This window comes from Oncorhynchus clarkii, chromosome 7, assembly GCF_045791955.1.
Source record: "Oncorhynchus clarkii lewisi isolate Uvic-CL-2024 chromosome 7, UVic_Ocla_1.0, whole genome shotgun sequence".
Taxonomy (NCBI): Eukaryota; Metazoa; Chordata; class Actinopteri; order Salmoniformes; family Salmonidae; genus Oncorhynchus; species Oncorhynchus clarkii.
The window spans coordinates 64,565,616-64,579,280 of NC_092153.1; the positions used below are offsets into that span (position 1 = coordinate 64,565,616).

General features: G+C 43.2%; 1 protein-coding gene across 1 annotated transcript in view; it reads left to right on the forward strand.

Annotated features, from left to right (window-relative positions):
- LOC139413668 (CUGBP Elav-like family member 4) overlaps positions 1-13,665 on the forward strand; it is a 107,800-nt gene that overhangs the window by 73,519 nt on the left and 20,616 nt on the right. The window contains exon 3 of the mRNA XM_071161308.1: positions 11,410-11,458. Coding sequence (XP_071017409.1) covers positions 11,410-11,458 — 49 coding nt within the window. The remainder of the gene's footprint in view (positions 1-11,409; positions 11,459-13,665) is intronic.

A 13,665-nucleotide genomic window follows, 5' to 3' on the forward strand; every position in this document is an offset into this window, starting at 1 on the left:
GTCTATTTGTTACGTGCTCTGAATACAACCTTACAGTGAAATGCTTACTTACAGGCTCTAACCAATAGTGCAAAAAAGGTATTAGGTGAGTAATAGGTAAGTAAAAAAATAAAAACAACAGTAAAAAGACAGGCTATATACAGTAGCGAGGCTATAAAAGTAGCGAGGCTACATACAGACACCGGTTAGTCAGGCTGATTGAGGTAGTATGTACATGTAGATATGGTTAAAGTGACAATGCATATATGATGAACAGAGAGTGGCAGTAGCTTAAAAGAGGGGTTGGCGGGTGGTGGGTGGGACACAATGCAGCTAGACCGCTTAGTCAATGTGCGGGGGCACTGGTTGGTCGGCCTAATTGAGGTGGTATGTACATGAATGTATAGTTAATGTGACTATGCATATATGATAAACAGAGTAGCAGCAGCGTAAAAAGAGGGTTTGGAAGGGGGAACACAATGCGGGGAGGCACACAATTCCCAGTTCGTCTTTTTACATACAGTTTACATACAGTCAATTAGTATTTGGTAGCATTGCCTTTAAATTGTTTAACTTCAAACGTTTCGAGTAGCCTTCCACAAGCTTCCCACAATAAGTTGGGTGAAATTTGGCCCATTCCTCCTGACAGAGCTGGTGTAACTGAGTCAGGTTTGTAGGCCTCCTTGCTCGCACACGCTTTTTCAGTTCTGCCCACACATTTTCTATAGGATTGAGGTGAGTGCTTTGCGATGGCCGCTGCAATACCTTGACTTTGTTGTCCTTAAGCCATTTTGCCACAACTTTGGAATTATGCTTGGGGTCATTGTCCATTTGGAAGACCCATTTCCAACCAAGCTTTAACTTCCTGACTGATGTCTTGAGATGTTGCTTCAATATATCCACATCATTTTTATTCCTCATGATGCCATCTATTTTTTGAAGAGCACCATTCCCTCCTGCAGCAAATCACACCCCCACAACATGATGCTGCTACCCTCGTGCTTCACGGTTTGGGATGGTGTTCTTCGGCTTGCAAGCCTCCCCCTTTTTCCTCCAAACATTACACTGGTCATTATGGCCAAACAGTTCTATTTTTGTTTCATCAGACCAGAGGACATTTCTCCAAAAAGTACGATCTTTGTCCCCATGTGCAGTTGCAAAACTGAGGGGGCCTTTCAGGTTATGTCGATAAAGGACTCGTTTTACTGTGGATATAGATACATTTGCAACAGTTTCCTCCAGCATCCTCACAAGGTCCTTTGCTGTTCTTCTGGGATTGATTTGCCCTTTTCGCACCTTCATCTCTAGACAGAACGCGTCTCCTTCCTGAGCGGTATGACGGCTGCGTGGTCCCATGGTGTTTATACTTGCTTACTATTGTTTGTACAGATGAACGTAGTACCTTCAGGCATTTGGAAATTGCTCCCAAGGATGAACCAGACTTGTGGAGGTCAACAATTTATTTTTTCCTGAGCTCTTTCTTCTTTCTTTTCTTTTGATTCATTCATGATGTCAAGCAAATAGGCACTGAGTTTGAAGGTAGGCCTTGAAATGTATCCCCAGGTACACCTCCAATTGATTAAAATGATGTCAAATGTAAGTAATTCTCACACGGGGTACCAAACAATGGAGGAGATTGTGATTATTTTGTTATATTTTCTCAAGTCTTACAGTATAACCATCTTGAGCAGAAAATAATGTTTATCTGACTTTTCTATGTATTTGTTAGCATTTACAATGGAATTAAGTTGATAGTTCAGTTAAGGGAATGCAAGAATGTCTAACATGTTGGATTAGTAGTATACTTCAGAGTGAGAGAAGGTTTGACCCTTTTCTCCCTTTCCTTTCCTTTCTTTGGCAGGCCTCGCCACGTCTTCCGAAGGTGTCCACAAACGAAGTCCAAGTCAATTTAGTAAATTAAGATGCAGGGAGGGAAGTGGTGGTGGGCCTGCTAACGTTACATCCTACCTTGGGGGGGACAGACATATTTCAGCTTTGTTCAAAGGGCAAATTAGGAGCTGCCAGTTTAATTTCAGCGGTGCCAGCGTCCTCCTCTGTCTCTTTTCTTTCTCATTCTCTGTCTCAGGTATTGCATTTGGAATGATTGAAGTTTTAAAATGATTCTAATCATTCTTATGTGGGACTGAGAAGACAGTGGTGTGCTGCTCATTAAGGAGCCCTGTTGTTAGAGGGGTGAATAGCTGAAGCAGTGGAATTGAATAAAGGCAGGAATGTGGGAAGTGGAAAAAGAGCAGATGAGAGATAGAGAAGTGTGATTGACAGATGCACTTGTCTGTCCTTGACACTTTCCAAGGGTGGAGGACCTTTTCTAAGGGAACAACAAAGTTCCACACTCTTAAAGAGAGTCTCTGTGAGTTGCTTTCAACACAGACTAAATTACAGTGATTCAATTGCAAAAGTATTATGGTAATGAGAGTGTTTGATGTGTGGGAGAGGGAAATTTCTCACCTATAGTTATCCTCTGAAGTTTGAGCGGATGGTGATGGCTTACTGAAAGAATCACTGTTGTTTCTTAGCCAAAGCATTACAGGCAGATTTGTCAGTATGACACTCCCCTCCTCCTCCATGTTCTGTATTAAATCAGCCAGGGAGAGACAAGGGTGAGAGCAGTCATGAGTCTGTGTCTGGGCTGTCTGTGTGCAGGTGTTTGTGTATGTCTCAGGATGCTTGGTTTTAGTGAGGAGTTTGAGAAGTGTATTATCATGTGTGTCTGATCTCTTTGATGCATACTGTTGCGTGTGTGCACGCACTTAATCATGACTGTGTGCATGTGTGTATCCATGCATAATTGTGTTTACTCCAGCCAGAGAGAAGGAAGTTCCCTGCTATAGAGATTACTTACAGCCGTAAATTGTCCCTACGGTCCTAGGCCTCAGATCTGCCCTCCCTTTCTGAAAGTAACACTTTAGCATTCTGTCTCCAGGACTGGAGGAAGGGGGGGGGGGATATGGAGAGAGAAGGAGACGGAGAGGGAGAAAGAAAAAGAGCGAGAGAGAGCAAAGAGGAGAGGGAGAGAAAGATAAGTCAGTCTAAATTATAGAACTATGCATTCCCCCCCACTCTCCCGAGGTGCCGATGGTCCAGGGTCAGGGAGTTAAGAGAGAGATGGAGGTTGAACATTACATAACTCTTGCAGGCGTTACTCTGTCATTCTTGACATGGATGGCACCGTATTGGTAGATTAAGTTTATATATTGCCTGTGAGACAGTGGATGCGCATTGATAATTAAAATGGAACTGTTAACTCGGCATCCAGGATTCCAAAAACCTGTTAAAATACCTGTTTTGCTATTACATATCTTTAAATGTTGATAATTTAGCAGACTCTCTTATCCAGAGTGACTTACTGGAACAATTAGTGTTAAGTGCCTTGCTCAAGGACACATAAACCGATTTTTCACCTATTCGGCTTTGAACCACTGACCTTTCGGTTACTGGCCCAATGCTCTAAACCTCTAGGCTTCCTGCCGCCCACACACTACAACCCCGACACACAGTTGTCTCTCTCTCTGTCTCTGGATGTTAGAGTGAGCGAATGGAGGGTGTGGTACTGGACTGTCAGTCACCATGCCCTTGTACTGCTCCTCACACTACCACAGAGAGGAGACAGGAGAGAAAGAGAGAGGATGTGTATGTGCTTGTGTGTGTGTGAGAGAGAGCGAGAGACTGAGAAAATGTGAAGCGTTGGTGTGTGTGTGTGTGTGTGCAGGGAATGCGTTGGATGACAACACAATACAGAAATACCCAAATTAACTAAAGCCCACTCTCTCTACCTCAGTGACCACTAGACAGAAGAAAAGGAGAGGGAGGGAGGAAGAGAGATTTTGCCAAGTTCCAAATCTGACAGCTTTTGAACTTGTTTTTCATTTCTTATTCATTAGATAAGTAAAAGCAAATCCAGTGATGGCACGCTGCTGCTGCTGTAGCTTGATTTATGTCCACTTCTGGGGAAAGAAAGGAGAATTTATGGCTTTCTCGTGTCACCTAATCTACGCTGCAAAGCCTATGCATTCTGTTGCAGTGGGTTTAGAAAGAGGCTCTGGAAATACTCAACACCCTCTCCCTCTCTTTCTCTCTCTCTCACACACAGGCACACGTGCACATAAACACCTCTTTTTGCCCTTAACCTTTTGCCCACCAATTTCCCTTCTGTCTTATTCTCTGTCTGCTCTCCTTCTCCCTCCTTCTTCTCCCCCTCCCTGTCCTCCTCCCAGTCCTCCTCACTCTTCTCCTCCCTCTCCTCCTCCTCCTCCTCCTCCTCCTCCCTCTCCTCCTCCTCTCCCTCCTCCCTTTCTTCCTCTCCTCCTACTTCTCCCTTCTTACTCCCTCTCCTTCTTCTCCTCCCTCTTCCTCTCCTCCCTGTCCTCCTTCCTCTCCTCCTACCTCTCCCTCTCATCATCCCTCTCATTCTTCTCCTCTCTTGCCTTCTCTCCCTCTCCTTTTCCTTCCTCACCTTCTCTTCCTCCCTCTCCTCATCCTCCCGATGCCTCTCCTCCTCCCTCTCCCTCTCCTTCTCCTCCTCACCCCCTCATCTCCCTGTCCTCCCTCTCTCTCTCCTCCCTTCCTTCCCCATCTTCCCTTCCTTCCTTCCTTCTCCTCCTCCTCCTCCTCCTCCCTCTCCTCCTCCTCATGCCTCTCCTTCTCCCTCTCCCTCTCCTCTTCCCTCTCCTCCTCCATCTCCCTCTCCTCCTCCTTCTCCTTCTTCTCCTCTCCTCCTCCTTCTCCTCCTCCCTTCCTTCCTTCTCCTCCTCCCTCTCCTTCCTTCTCCTCCCTTCCTTCCTTCTCCTCCTCCCTCTCCTTCCTTCTCCTCCTCCCTCTCCTTCCTTCTCCTCCTCCCTCTCCTTCCTTCTCCTCCTCCCTCTCCTTCCTTCTCCTCCTCCCTCTCCTTCATTCTCCTCCTCCCTCTCCTTCCTTCTCCTCCTCCCTCTCCTTCTTCTCCTCGCCTCCTCCCTCTCCTCTCCTCCTCCCTCTTCTTCTTCTCCCACTCCACCACCTTCTGCCTTTCTTATATAGACCCTCTCTTTTTATAGTGTCTCCTATAATCACCATGTAAACGTCAGAGGCTGTTGATTGCCTGCATACTGTATGTCTAATTATATAGCGATCAGTGTGTGTGTTCATGTGCCTGTGTTTCATCAGATCATGTATTACATACGAGATATCAACAGCTTGCATAAGAGCAATCCATGCGTGTTGCAGAGTTATTCTCAACAAACAACACATCTGTACGTTCTATTATTATCTAACTGTAATATGATACTGGTTGCATTTCAAATGTGTTTGAAGGCTAAATGCACTGCTGTTGTCACAAACTCTGATGCATTTTTTTGTCTGACAGACAAAATGAAAGGCGAATGTACTGTATATTTAAAAAATGTATATTTTGGTCTCTAGTTGCTTAAACTATCGACAAACTGTAACTTGAAAAGAAAGAGAGAAGACATAAACAGGACAAGAGATTGAGATAGATTGGTGTGAAACAGTTGAAAGAAAGGATGTGGGAAGAGGAGTGAAGACTAGTCTGTAGCCTGCTGAACACATAGCTGATGGAGACAAAGAGAAATCAGCCACGGAAGACGTGATTGCTTGAGATTTTCCCAAAGTCTTTTTTTCTGCCTAGCATTTAAAACTGCTTGTGCCTTGACACCCAGTATTATTTCATCTGAGTCCTTTTAAGATGAATGAAAGAAAGAGGGAAGGACTGTCAAGGAAATTAATTGTGAAGGATTGCAGGCTGTGAACTCTAAATAATTTAAACATACAATGCAGATGTTTTTATCTCAATATCAAATAATTTATTGATAACAATTAAGTAACTTACTGTGATTGTTTTCAATTAAAATAGTCAAAAAGAAACTAAATAGCTTCTTAGCAAAGATAATCATTTAGCTAGGACTGTCTGAGGAAAACTGTAAACTAGCTGTTATTGGCAGAGAGGTTTTTAAACTCTTTCTTATTGGTCTGTTAACAAATTTACCACATGGTGATGTCAACAGGCAGGTCAAAACTCCATCCCACCATAACAGCCTGGAATTTTAGGCGGTCTTTTCAAACAGCTCTTTCACTGAAAGGGCATTATCATCATTTGCACAATTTCACAGTATTATCCCAACCTGTGGAATATATATATAAAACACAGGAAAATAAGGTTTTGACAGCACTGGGCCTTTAAGAAAAAGAAAATTACCATGGGTCTTTTTTTTAAATTGATCAGGCGGAAAACCGAATGCTAAAAATCTGAATTATAAAGTGTGTGTGTGTGTGTGTGTGTGTGTGTGTGTGTGTGTGTGTGTGTGTGTGTGTGTGTGTGTGTGTGTGTGTGTGTGTGTACCCTGAACAGCACAGCTTCTTATCAGTGATGCAGCGTCTGACCATATCACAGTTAGAGTAGCCGACTGGCTGCAGGAGTCGCCAAGAGAAGCACAGATTGTGCCAATTCATAATTCATCTTGATGGTTTTTTATTTAGCATTTGTTTTGCTTCCTCCCATGTGACTGACTTGCTACTCAATACATGGCCAAACAACTAGGCCTTGAAGAATTGTTCTCTCCTCTCCCATATGTATGAGACGTGAAAGAAAAGGACTTGTCCTGTCTTACTATAGTGAGGAGGGGTGTGAGAGGAAGGGAGAATTGTTAACACTTTACTTTACAATCCTGGCACAGATAGTAGTTAGAAAACAACAGTAACAATTGATACTTTCTGGCTGTTTTTATTTATTTCTTAGTCAATTCAATTGGTAAATTGTCACCACAGTGTGTGTGGTATCTGTGAGGTTTGGAATTAAACAGAGCAAAAATACAAAAACAATTTGATGGCCAATACAATTGTATGTTATGTTAAAGCATCAAATAGTAGTTATAACATTATGCAACATTATGCAATTTCTAAGTAAACACCAGTTAAATTGAAGACTGTAACAAAAGACTACTGCTACTATCTGAGGAAGGAATATGAAAGTAAAGCAAGTCTCATTCTCACTAAGAATTTCAAGCAGTGCTCTCTCATTTTGTTGAGGAAATGACCTCTCCTCCAGTGTTAGACTTTCTTCTCAATGTGATTCACTTTTATCTTATTGCTATGATTAAAACACAGTTGTCTGTGTGTCAGTGGAGGCTCCTCGGAAAAGGAAGGGGAGGACCATCCTACTCAGTGAATAAAAACAAATAAAAAGTTAACATTTTTAGATAAAACTATACTAAATACCTGATTAAAAAACACTGTTTTGCAAAATTAATTCTGATCATGGATGCTGATCGTGAAACAGCAGAGGGAGCACGCCCCTATCCACATCGACGGGACCGCAGTGGATAACGTGTTCATCGGCGTAAACATCACTGACAATCTGAAATGGTCCAACCATACAGACAGTGTGGTGAAGACGGCGCAACAGCACCTCTTCAACCTCAGGAGGCCCTAAGACCCTCACAAACGTTTACAGATGCACAATTGAGAGCTTCCTGTCGGGCTGTATCACCGCCTGGTACGGCAGCTGCACCGCCTGCAACCGCAAGGCTCTCCAAAGGTTGGTGCGGTCTGCCCAACACATCACCGGGAGCACACTGCCTGCCCTGTAGGACACCTACAGCACCCGATGTCACAGGAAGGCCAAAAAGATCAACAAGTACATCAACCACCTGAGCCACAGCCTGTTCAACAGTCAATCTGACTGTTAAATAGCCATCACTAACAGGCTACCACCCGGTTGCTCAACCCTACACCTTAGAGGCTGCTGCCCTATGTACATAGACATGGAATCACTGGCCACTTTAATAATGGAACACTAGTCACTTTAGTAATGTTTACATACTGCTTTACCCATCTCATATGTATTTACTGTATTCTATTCTACCTTATTGTGGTCAATGCCACTCTGACATTGCTCATCCTAATATTTATATATTTCTTAATTCCATTCTTTTACTTTTAGATTTGTGTATTGTTGTGAATTGTTAGATATTACTGCACTGTTGGAGCTAGGAACACAAGCATTTCGTTACACCTGAAATAACATCTGCCAAATACGTGTATGTGACCAATAACGTTTTATTTTAACGTCTACTGTAGCTTCAACAGCCCCCTCTAGGCTAGCACCATGGTGTAGCCATAGGACAGCTATTTTCCGTCCTCCTCTGGAACATTGACTTCAATACAAAACCTAGGAGGCTCATGGTTCTCACCCCCTTCCAAAGACTTCCAAAGTTATTATGACGACTTCCGGAGGACGTCCTCCAACCTATCAGAGCTCTTGCATTGTGAACTAACATCTTGTCCATCCAATCAAAGTGTCAGTGAATGAATCTATTACTGAAAGCACAAGCTACAGCTAGCTTACACTGTAATGCATAAAGTATGCTGAGTAGTTGACTCAAAGAGCGAGAAATACAATAGTTGAAATATTTTGAACAAATTATTTTCTTCAAAACATTAAGGACAAGCAGCTGAGAGCTAGCTGTATTTCATTATTTTTCTTAGTTTACCTTTCACTTACTTTAAGCTTAATGCAGCTAATTTAGCCTACTCAACAGCCTGACTAAACCAGAGAGGAATGCTTTTTATGTTAGCTGACTAAGGCTATACAACACGGCAACTTTTCCAAGTCAAGGTAAGCTTTCGGTTTTATTAATTTATTGCCATCGGGGCCCTCCGGTGAGACTGCTAAACAGCTTTCTGTACACTGTACTGCGTGATTGTACACATGGATTGCCTTATTGGTACTAACGCGTTAGTTCTAGTTTGTTTACTAACTTTAATATGGTCACAGGTTGTGTAGTGGTTTGGCTCAGAGATTTTTGCACCTGGTCATAGATAGCAAAAGGGAAAAAGTGAGAGGAGGAGAGCGCAAATATACAAGAAGCAAAGTAATGATGCAGTATGTGCCTGTGTGTGTGCGGTGATCACGGATGTATTCATTCCACCGATTCTGTTGCAAAACACTTCTTAAACGTAAGCAAATGGAACAAGGAGGGACCACTCTGAATTTATCCAATAGAAACTTTTGTTTTAGACTAATGTTTACACCCGAGATCAGCTAGATGCAGGTAAGAGTGTACAATGCGGTATTGAATGTGTCTGTCACCTTGATTACTCCTATTTGTCTTTCAACCTGTGCGCCTATGTTATAAACTTTCATTTCTTGGTTAGGTTGTAGCAAAATCCGAGTATCATGTAGCCTTAACCTATCGATGTTACATTGAACGTGTGTGTGATTGTGTGAGAGGAGAGGGAGACTGGGGAGAGCTGGAACGATGTGCCACATAGGGGAAAGGGGGAGAGAAGTGTCTGTGTGTGTGCGCGTGCGCAACACCAGCGGACTGATTGTATCTCATGTGTTCTGCAAGGCCAAACTAACAGAGCTGCTGCAGCACTGGAGCAACAATGGGCTGAGATCTGTGTGTGTAGCAAGAGGAGGAGCATGTTCCCGGGCAAGGTGTTGTTGGGTGTGTGTGTGTGTGTGTGTGTGTGTGTGTGTGTGTGTGTGTGTGTGTGTGTGTGTGTGTGTGTGTGTGTGTGTGTGTGTGTGTGTGTGTGTGTGTGTGTGTGTGTGTGTGTGTGTGTGTGTGTGTGTGTGTGTGTGTGTGTGTGTGTGTGTGTGTGTGTGTGTGTGTGTGTGATGACTGAAGCATAGAATTCTCAACTCACAAGAAAACAGTAAGAAGTCTGTTTCTCACTAAGACACCGTGGGTGGATGTGCAAATGTGTATGAGTGCCTGAGTGTATGTTTGTACATGCGTGTGAATGTGGGTGCGTTTAATGGTGCTCCTTTGTGTGAATTTGAGGTGGAGATAGTATTTTCTGTCTCAGGGAAGTGTATAATGGGGAGGTAGAGAGTTGTAGGCTGTTGTGCGTGATGCATAATGTTGCTCAATGCTACCATCTAGCTGTGACTTCTGTTAGTCCCACTTATTTCTCTGTCACTCCTAGCCCTTTTTCTCTCTTTGCTCTCTCTCTCTCGCTGTCATTCAGTCTCTCCACCACCCTTTCCCAATAGCCCTCTCTCCACACCTCCCTCTCTCTTTCACTCTCTATCTCTCTCAATATCATCAGCCAGAGTGATATAAATAATGCATCAAAACACATTAAAAACATTTACTGGTGATGAATGAGGAGGGAGAATGGGGGACTGGGCCTTAAAAGAAGGAGTGTTATAGTGCATTGGGAGATTTAGCAGACCTGGACCTTTTACACTGAGGAAGAGATGGTAAAAAGACAGTAATATACCAAAGTGTTCCCCTAATATTGTCAGCCTCTAGTAGTTTACTGGTCGTTTACTTTAGAGCAAAACATGGCTTTATTGAGCTCCATCTCATCCAGAGTGCTGCCTAGTCCACTAACCACTGATTTCATTCATTAAGGTGTAGCACTCAGCAGTGTTTTGGTTAGTCTGTACATTGTAAATGCAACAAAGTGGAAGAATTGCAGAACCATGAAGCATACATCCTTTCATACACTACCTGATAACGCACGCACACACACACACACACACTTCTTTTCCCTATGTGGCACATCGTTCAAGCTCTCCCCAGTCTCCCTCTCCTTCTTGTTCTCACTCCCCCCCTTCTCTGCTTCCCTCTCCCTCCCTCACTCCCTCTCTCCCCTCTCTCTATTACTCCCCCCTTCTCTCCCCTTCCCTCCTGGCAGTGTGGCGATTGGCATTATTAAATATTGATTGGCAGCGAGCATTTTGTGGCTTGCATGTATTACTGAGCCGGAGAGCAGTGGGAAAGCAGCCAGAATTGACAGACAGGCAGTGGAGGAATGGAAGGATGACTGTAAAGGAGAAAGGAAATGAGGGGTGAAAAGTAAGAGTGTAAAGGAGGAATGAAATTAGAAGTGCAAAAGAGGAGTGTAAAGGAGGAATAAAATAATGGGTGTAAACTAGGAATGAAATGAGGAATGTAAAGGAGGAGTGTAGGGGGAATGGAAAGAGGAATGGAAAAGGGTGACAAGGCCTTATATGAGAACTGGGTGTCTAGATTAGATGGACAGAGCGACAAGCAGACAGGCAGAAAGTTAGACCTAGTCAGAATTATTCAAATGTACAGGTCTCTGTAATGAGGCCCGGGTGAACTGCAATGTACTGGAACAGAGCTTGCACACATCCTCTCCCTTTCTCTTTCCATCCTTCATCCCTCTCTCTAAATTACTGAACCTGTACTATCAAATCTCAAAGGTTGTCCTTCTCTCCCAACCTACACAATTACATCTCAAAACATATTTACAAGTATTGTTACTTATTTGCCAACGCTGTCAATGACATTTAGGAAATGGTGTGCAGCTTTATTTTCTTGTTAGGTAAGCAATCCTAACATCTCCCTCTCTCTCTCTCTCTTCTGTCTTCTCTTCCTTACTTTCTTTCTTTCTCTTTCCCTCCTACCCTCTCTATTCTCAATCTCTCTCCCTCTCCAGATGAACAGGCCTATCCAGGTGAAGCCTGCGGACAGCGAGAGTCGAGGAGGTAGTGCTCCACTTCTTTAAACATAGCTGCCGACCGTCCCACATCAGTGGCACCATTACCCCTCTCTGGCCTAGACAAGCACACACGCAAATCAGAGGAGGCTGGTGGGAGGAGCTATAGGAGGATGGACTCATTGTAATGGCTGGAATGGAATAAAAGGAACAGTTTCAAACACATTAAACATATGTAAACCACATGCTTGACTCTATTCCGTTTCAGACATTACAATGAGCCTGTCCTCCTCCTATAGCTCCTCTCCTCTTTAGATGTTTGTCTTATTCTTTTTTTTTTCATGCATAACATATTTAGTTGTGAATTAATCATACACAAGTTTGAGAGTTTTGAATAGCATCAGCTAGAGAGAGTGAAGGGGTCAGTCAACTATGGGCCTTTTAAAAGTCAATCATTATCTCAGTAACTTTCATTTTCTTCAAAGGACTCACACACAAACACATACGGTACACACACACATGGGCCACTGATTAACCAGTTCAAGATAACATTCTTCCAGTGCAGCGAGAATTTTTGTTTTGGTTTCACACTGTAACATATTTCTGCCTGCAACATAACATGAATAAACATTGTTGTATGAGAGAGAGAGAAAAATAGAGAATGGGCGGAGGAGAGGAGAGTGGGAGAAGAAGAGAGAAAAATTGAGAGTGTGAGGGAACCATTTTTAGAAAGAGAGATAAAGAGGTAGAGAAAATGAGGAGAGCGAGGGAGAAAGAGAGAGAGTTACTGAGGGATTGCATGACTTCCTCCCTGTTTATTCTGGTCCTCTAACTGTGATTGATGGAGCTGGGGAGACAAGAGAGAAACAATCAGTGGATGAGCTGGAGAAGGATTCTTACTTCTCTCCCTCTCTCTTCCTTTACCTCTCTCCATCCCTCCTGTTTCCCACCTCTCTCCCTCGCTCTTCCTCTCCCTCTCCACCTCCCTTTCCTCTACCTCTACACACCCCCCTGTTTCTCTTAGTGCCTCATTCTCAAATCCAGTCCTTGCTCCCACTGCTAGTTTTCATTCTTCCCCACTAACCAGGAACTGATTCAGACCTGGGAACACAGGCCTCTCAGTTTAGGCCAATGTAGTGAATGAAGCCCTTATTTAAATGGTGGTGTTACATTAGTGACCGGTTTCCTGAGCACAGATTAAGTCTAGTCCTGGACTAATGCATTCTTTAAATGGAGATTCTCCATTGAGAGTTGTTTTTAATCCAGGAGTTGGGTTCATCTGTGTCAGGGAAACTGGCCCTAAGTGAAACTCTCATCATACATTGGTTCCTATTCATTTCATTTCCAGCTGAATATTTCTGTTTGTTGTGTTACAAGTTGTTTCTCGAAGAGAGAAGTGAGAATTAATGGTGCCATCCCATGAGAACTGTGAAGGCTTCGGCCTTTAATGAGTTTGTGTGTGTGTGTGCAACTTTTGCACCACTACATTCCTAAAAAAATATGTACTTTTTACTCCCATTCATTTTCCCTGAACTAAAAGTACTTCTTACATTTCGAAGGACCAGACAGGACAGCAATATGGTCAAATTCACTACCTACATGTGTGTGAATTTGCCAACCTACAGTACCAGTCAAAAGTTTGGACACACCTACTCATTCATGGGTTTTTTGTTATTTTTTACAATTTTCTACATTGTAGAATAATAGTTAAGGCATTACATAATGAAATAACACATATGGAATCATCTAGTTACCAAATAAGTGTTAAACAAATCAAAATATATTTTATATTTGAGATTCTTCAAAGTAGCCATCCTTTGCCTTGACGACAGTTTTGCACACTCTTGGCATTTTCTCAATCAGCTTCACCTGGAATGCTTTTCGAACAGTCTTGAAGGAGTTCCCACATATGCTGAGCACAAGTTGGCTACTGATCCTTTCCTCTGCGGTCCAACTCATCCCAAACCATCTCAATTGGGTTAAGGTCAGGTGATTGTGGAGGCCAGGTCATCTGATGCAGCACTCCATCACTCTCGTTCTTGGTCAAATAGCCTTTACACAGCCTGGAGGTGTGTTTGGGTCACTGTCCTCTTGAAAAACAAATGATTGTCCCACTAAGCGAAAACCAGATGGGATGGCGTATTGCTGGAGAATGCTGTGGTAGCCATGCTGGTTAAGTGTGCCTTGAATTCTCAATTAATCACTGACAATGTCACCAGCAAAGCACCCCCTCACCATCACACCTCCTCCTACATG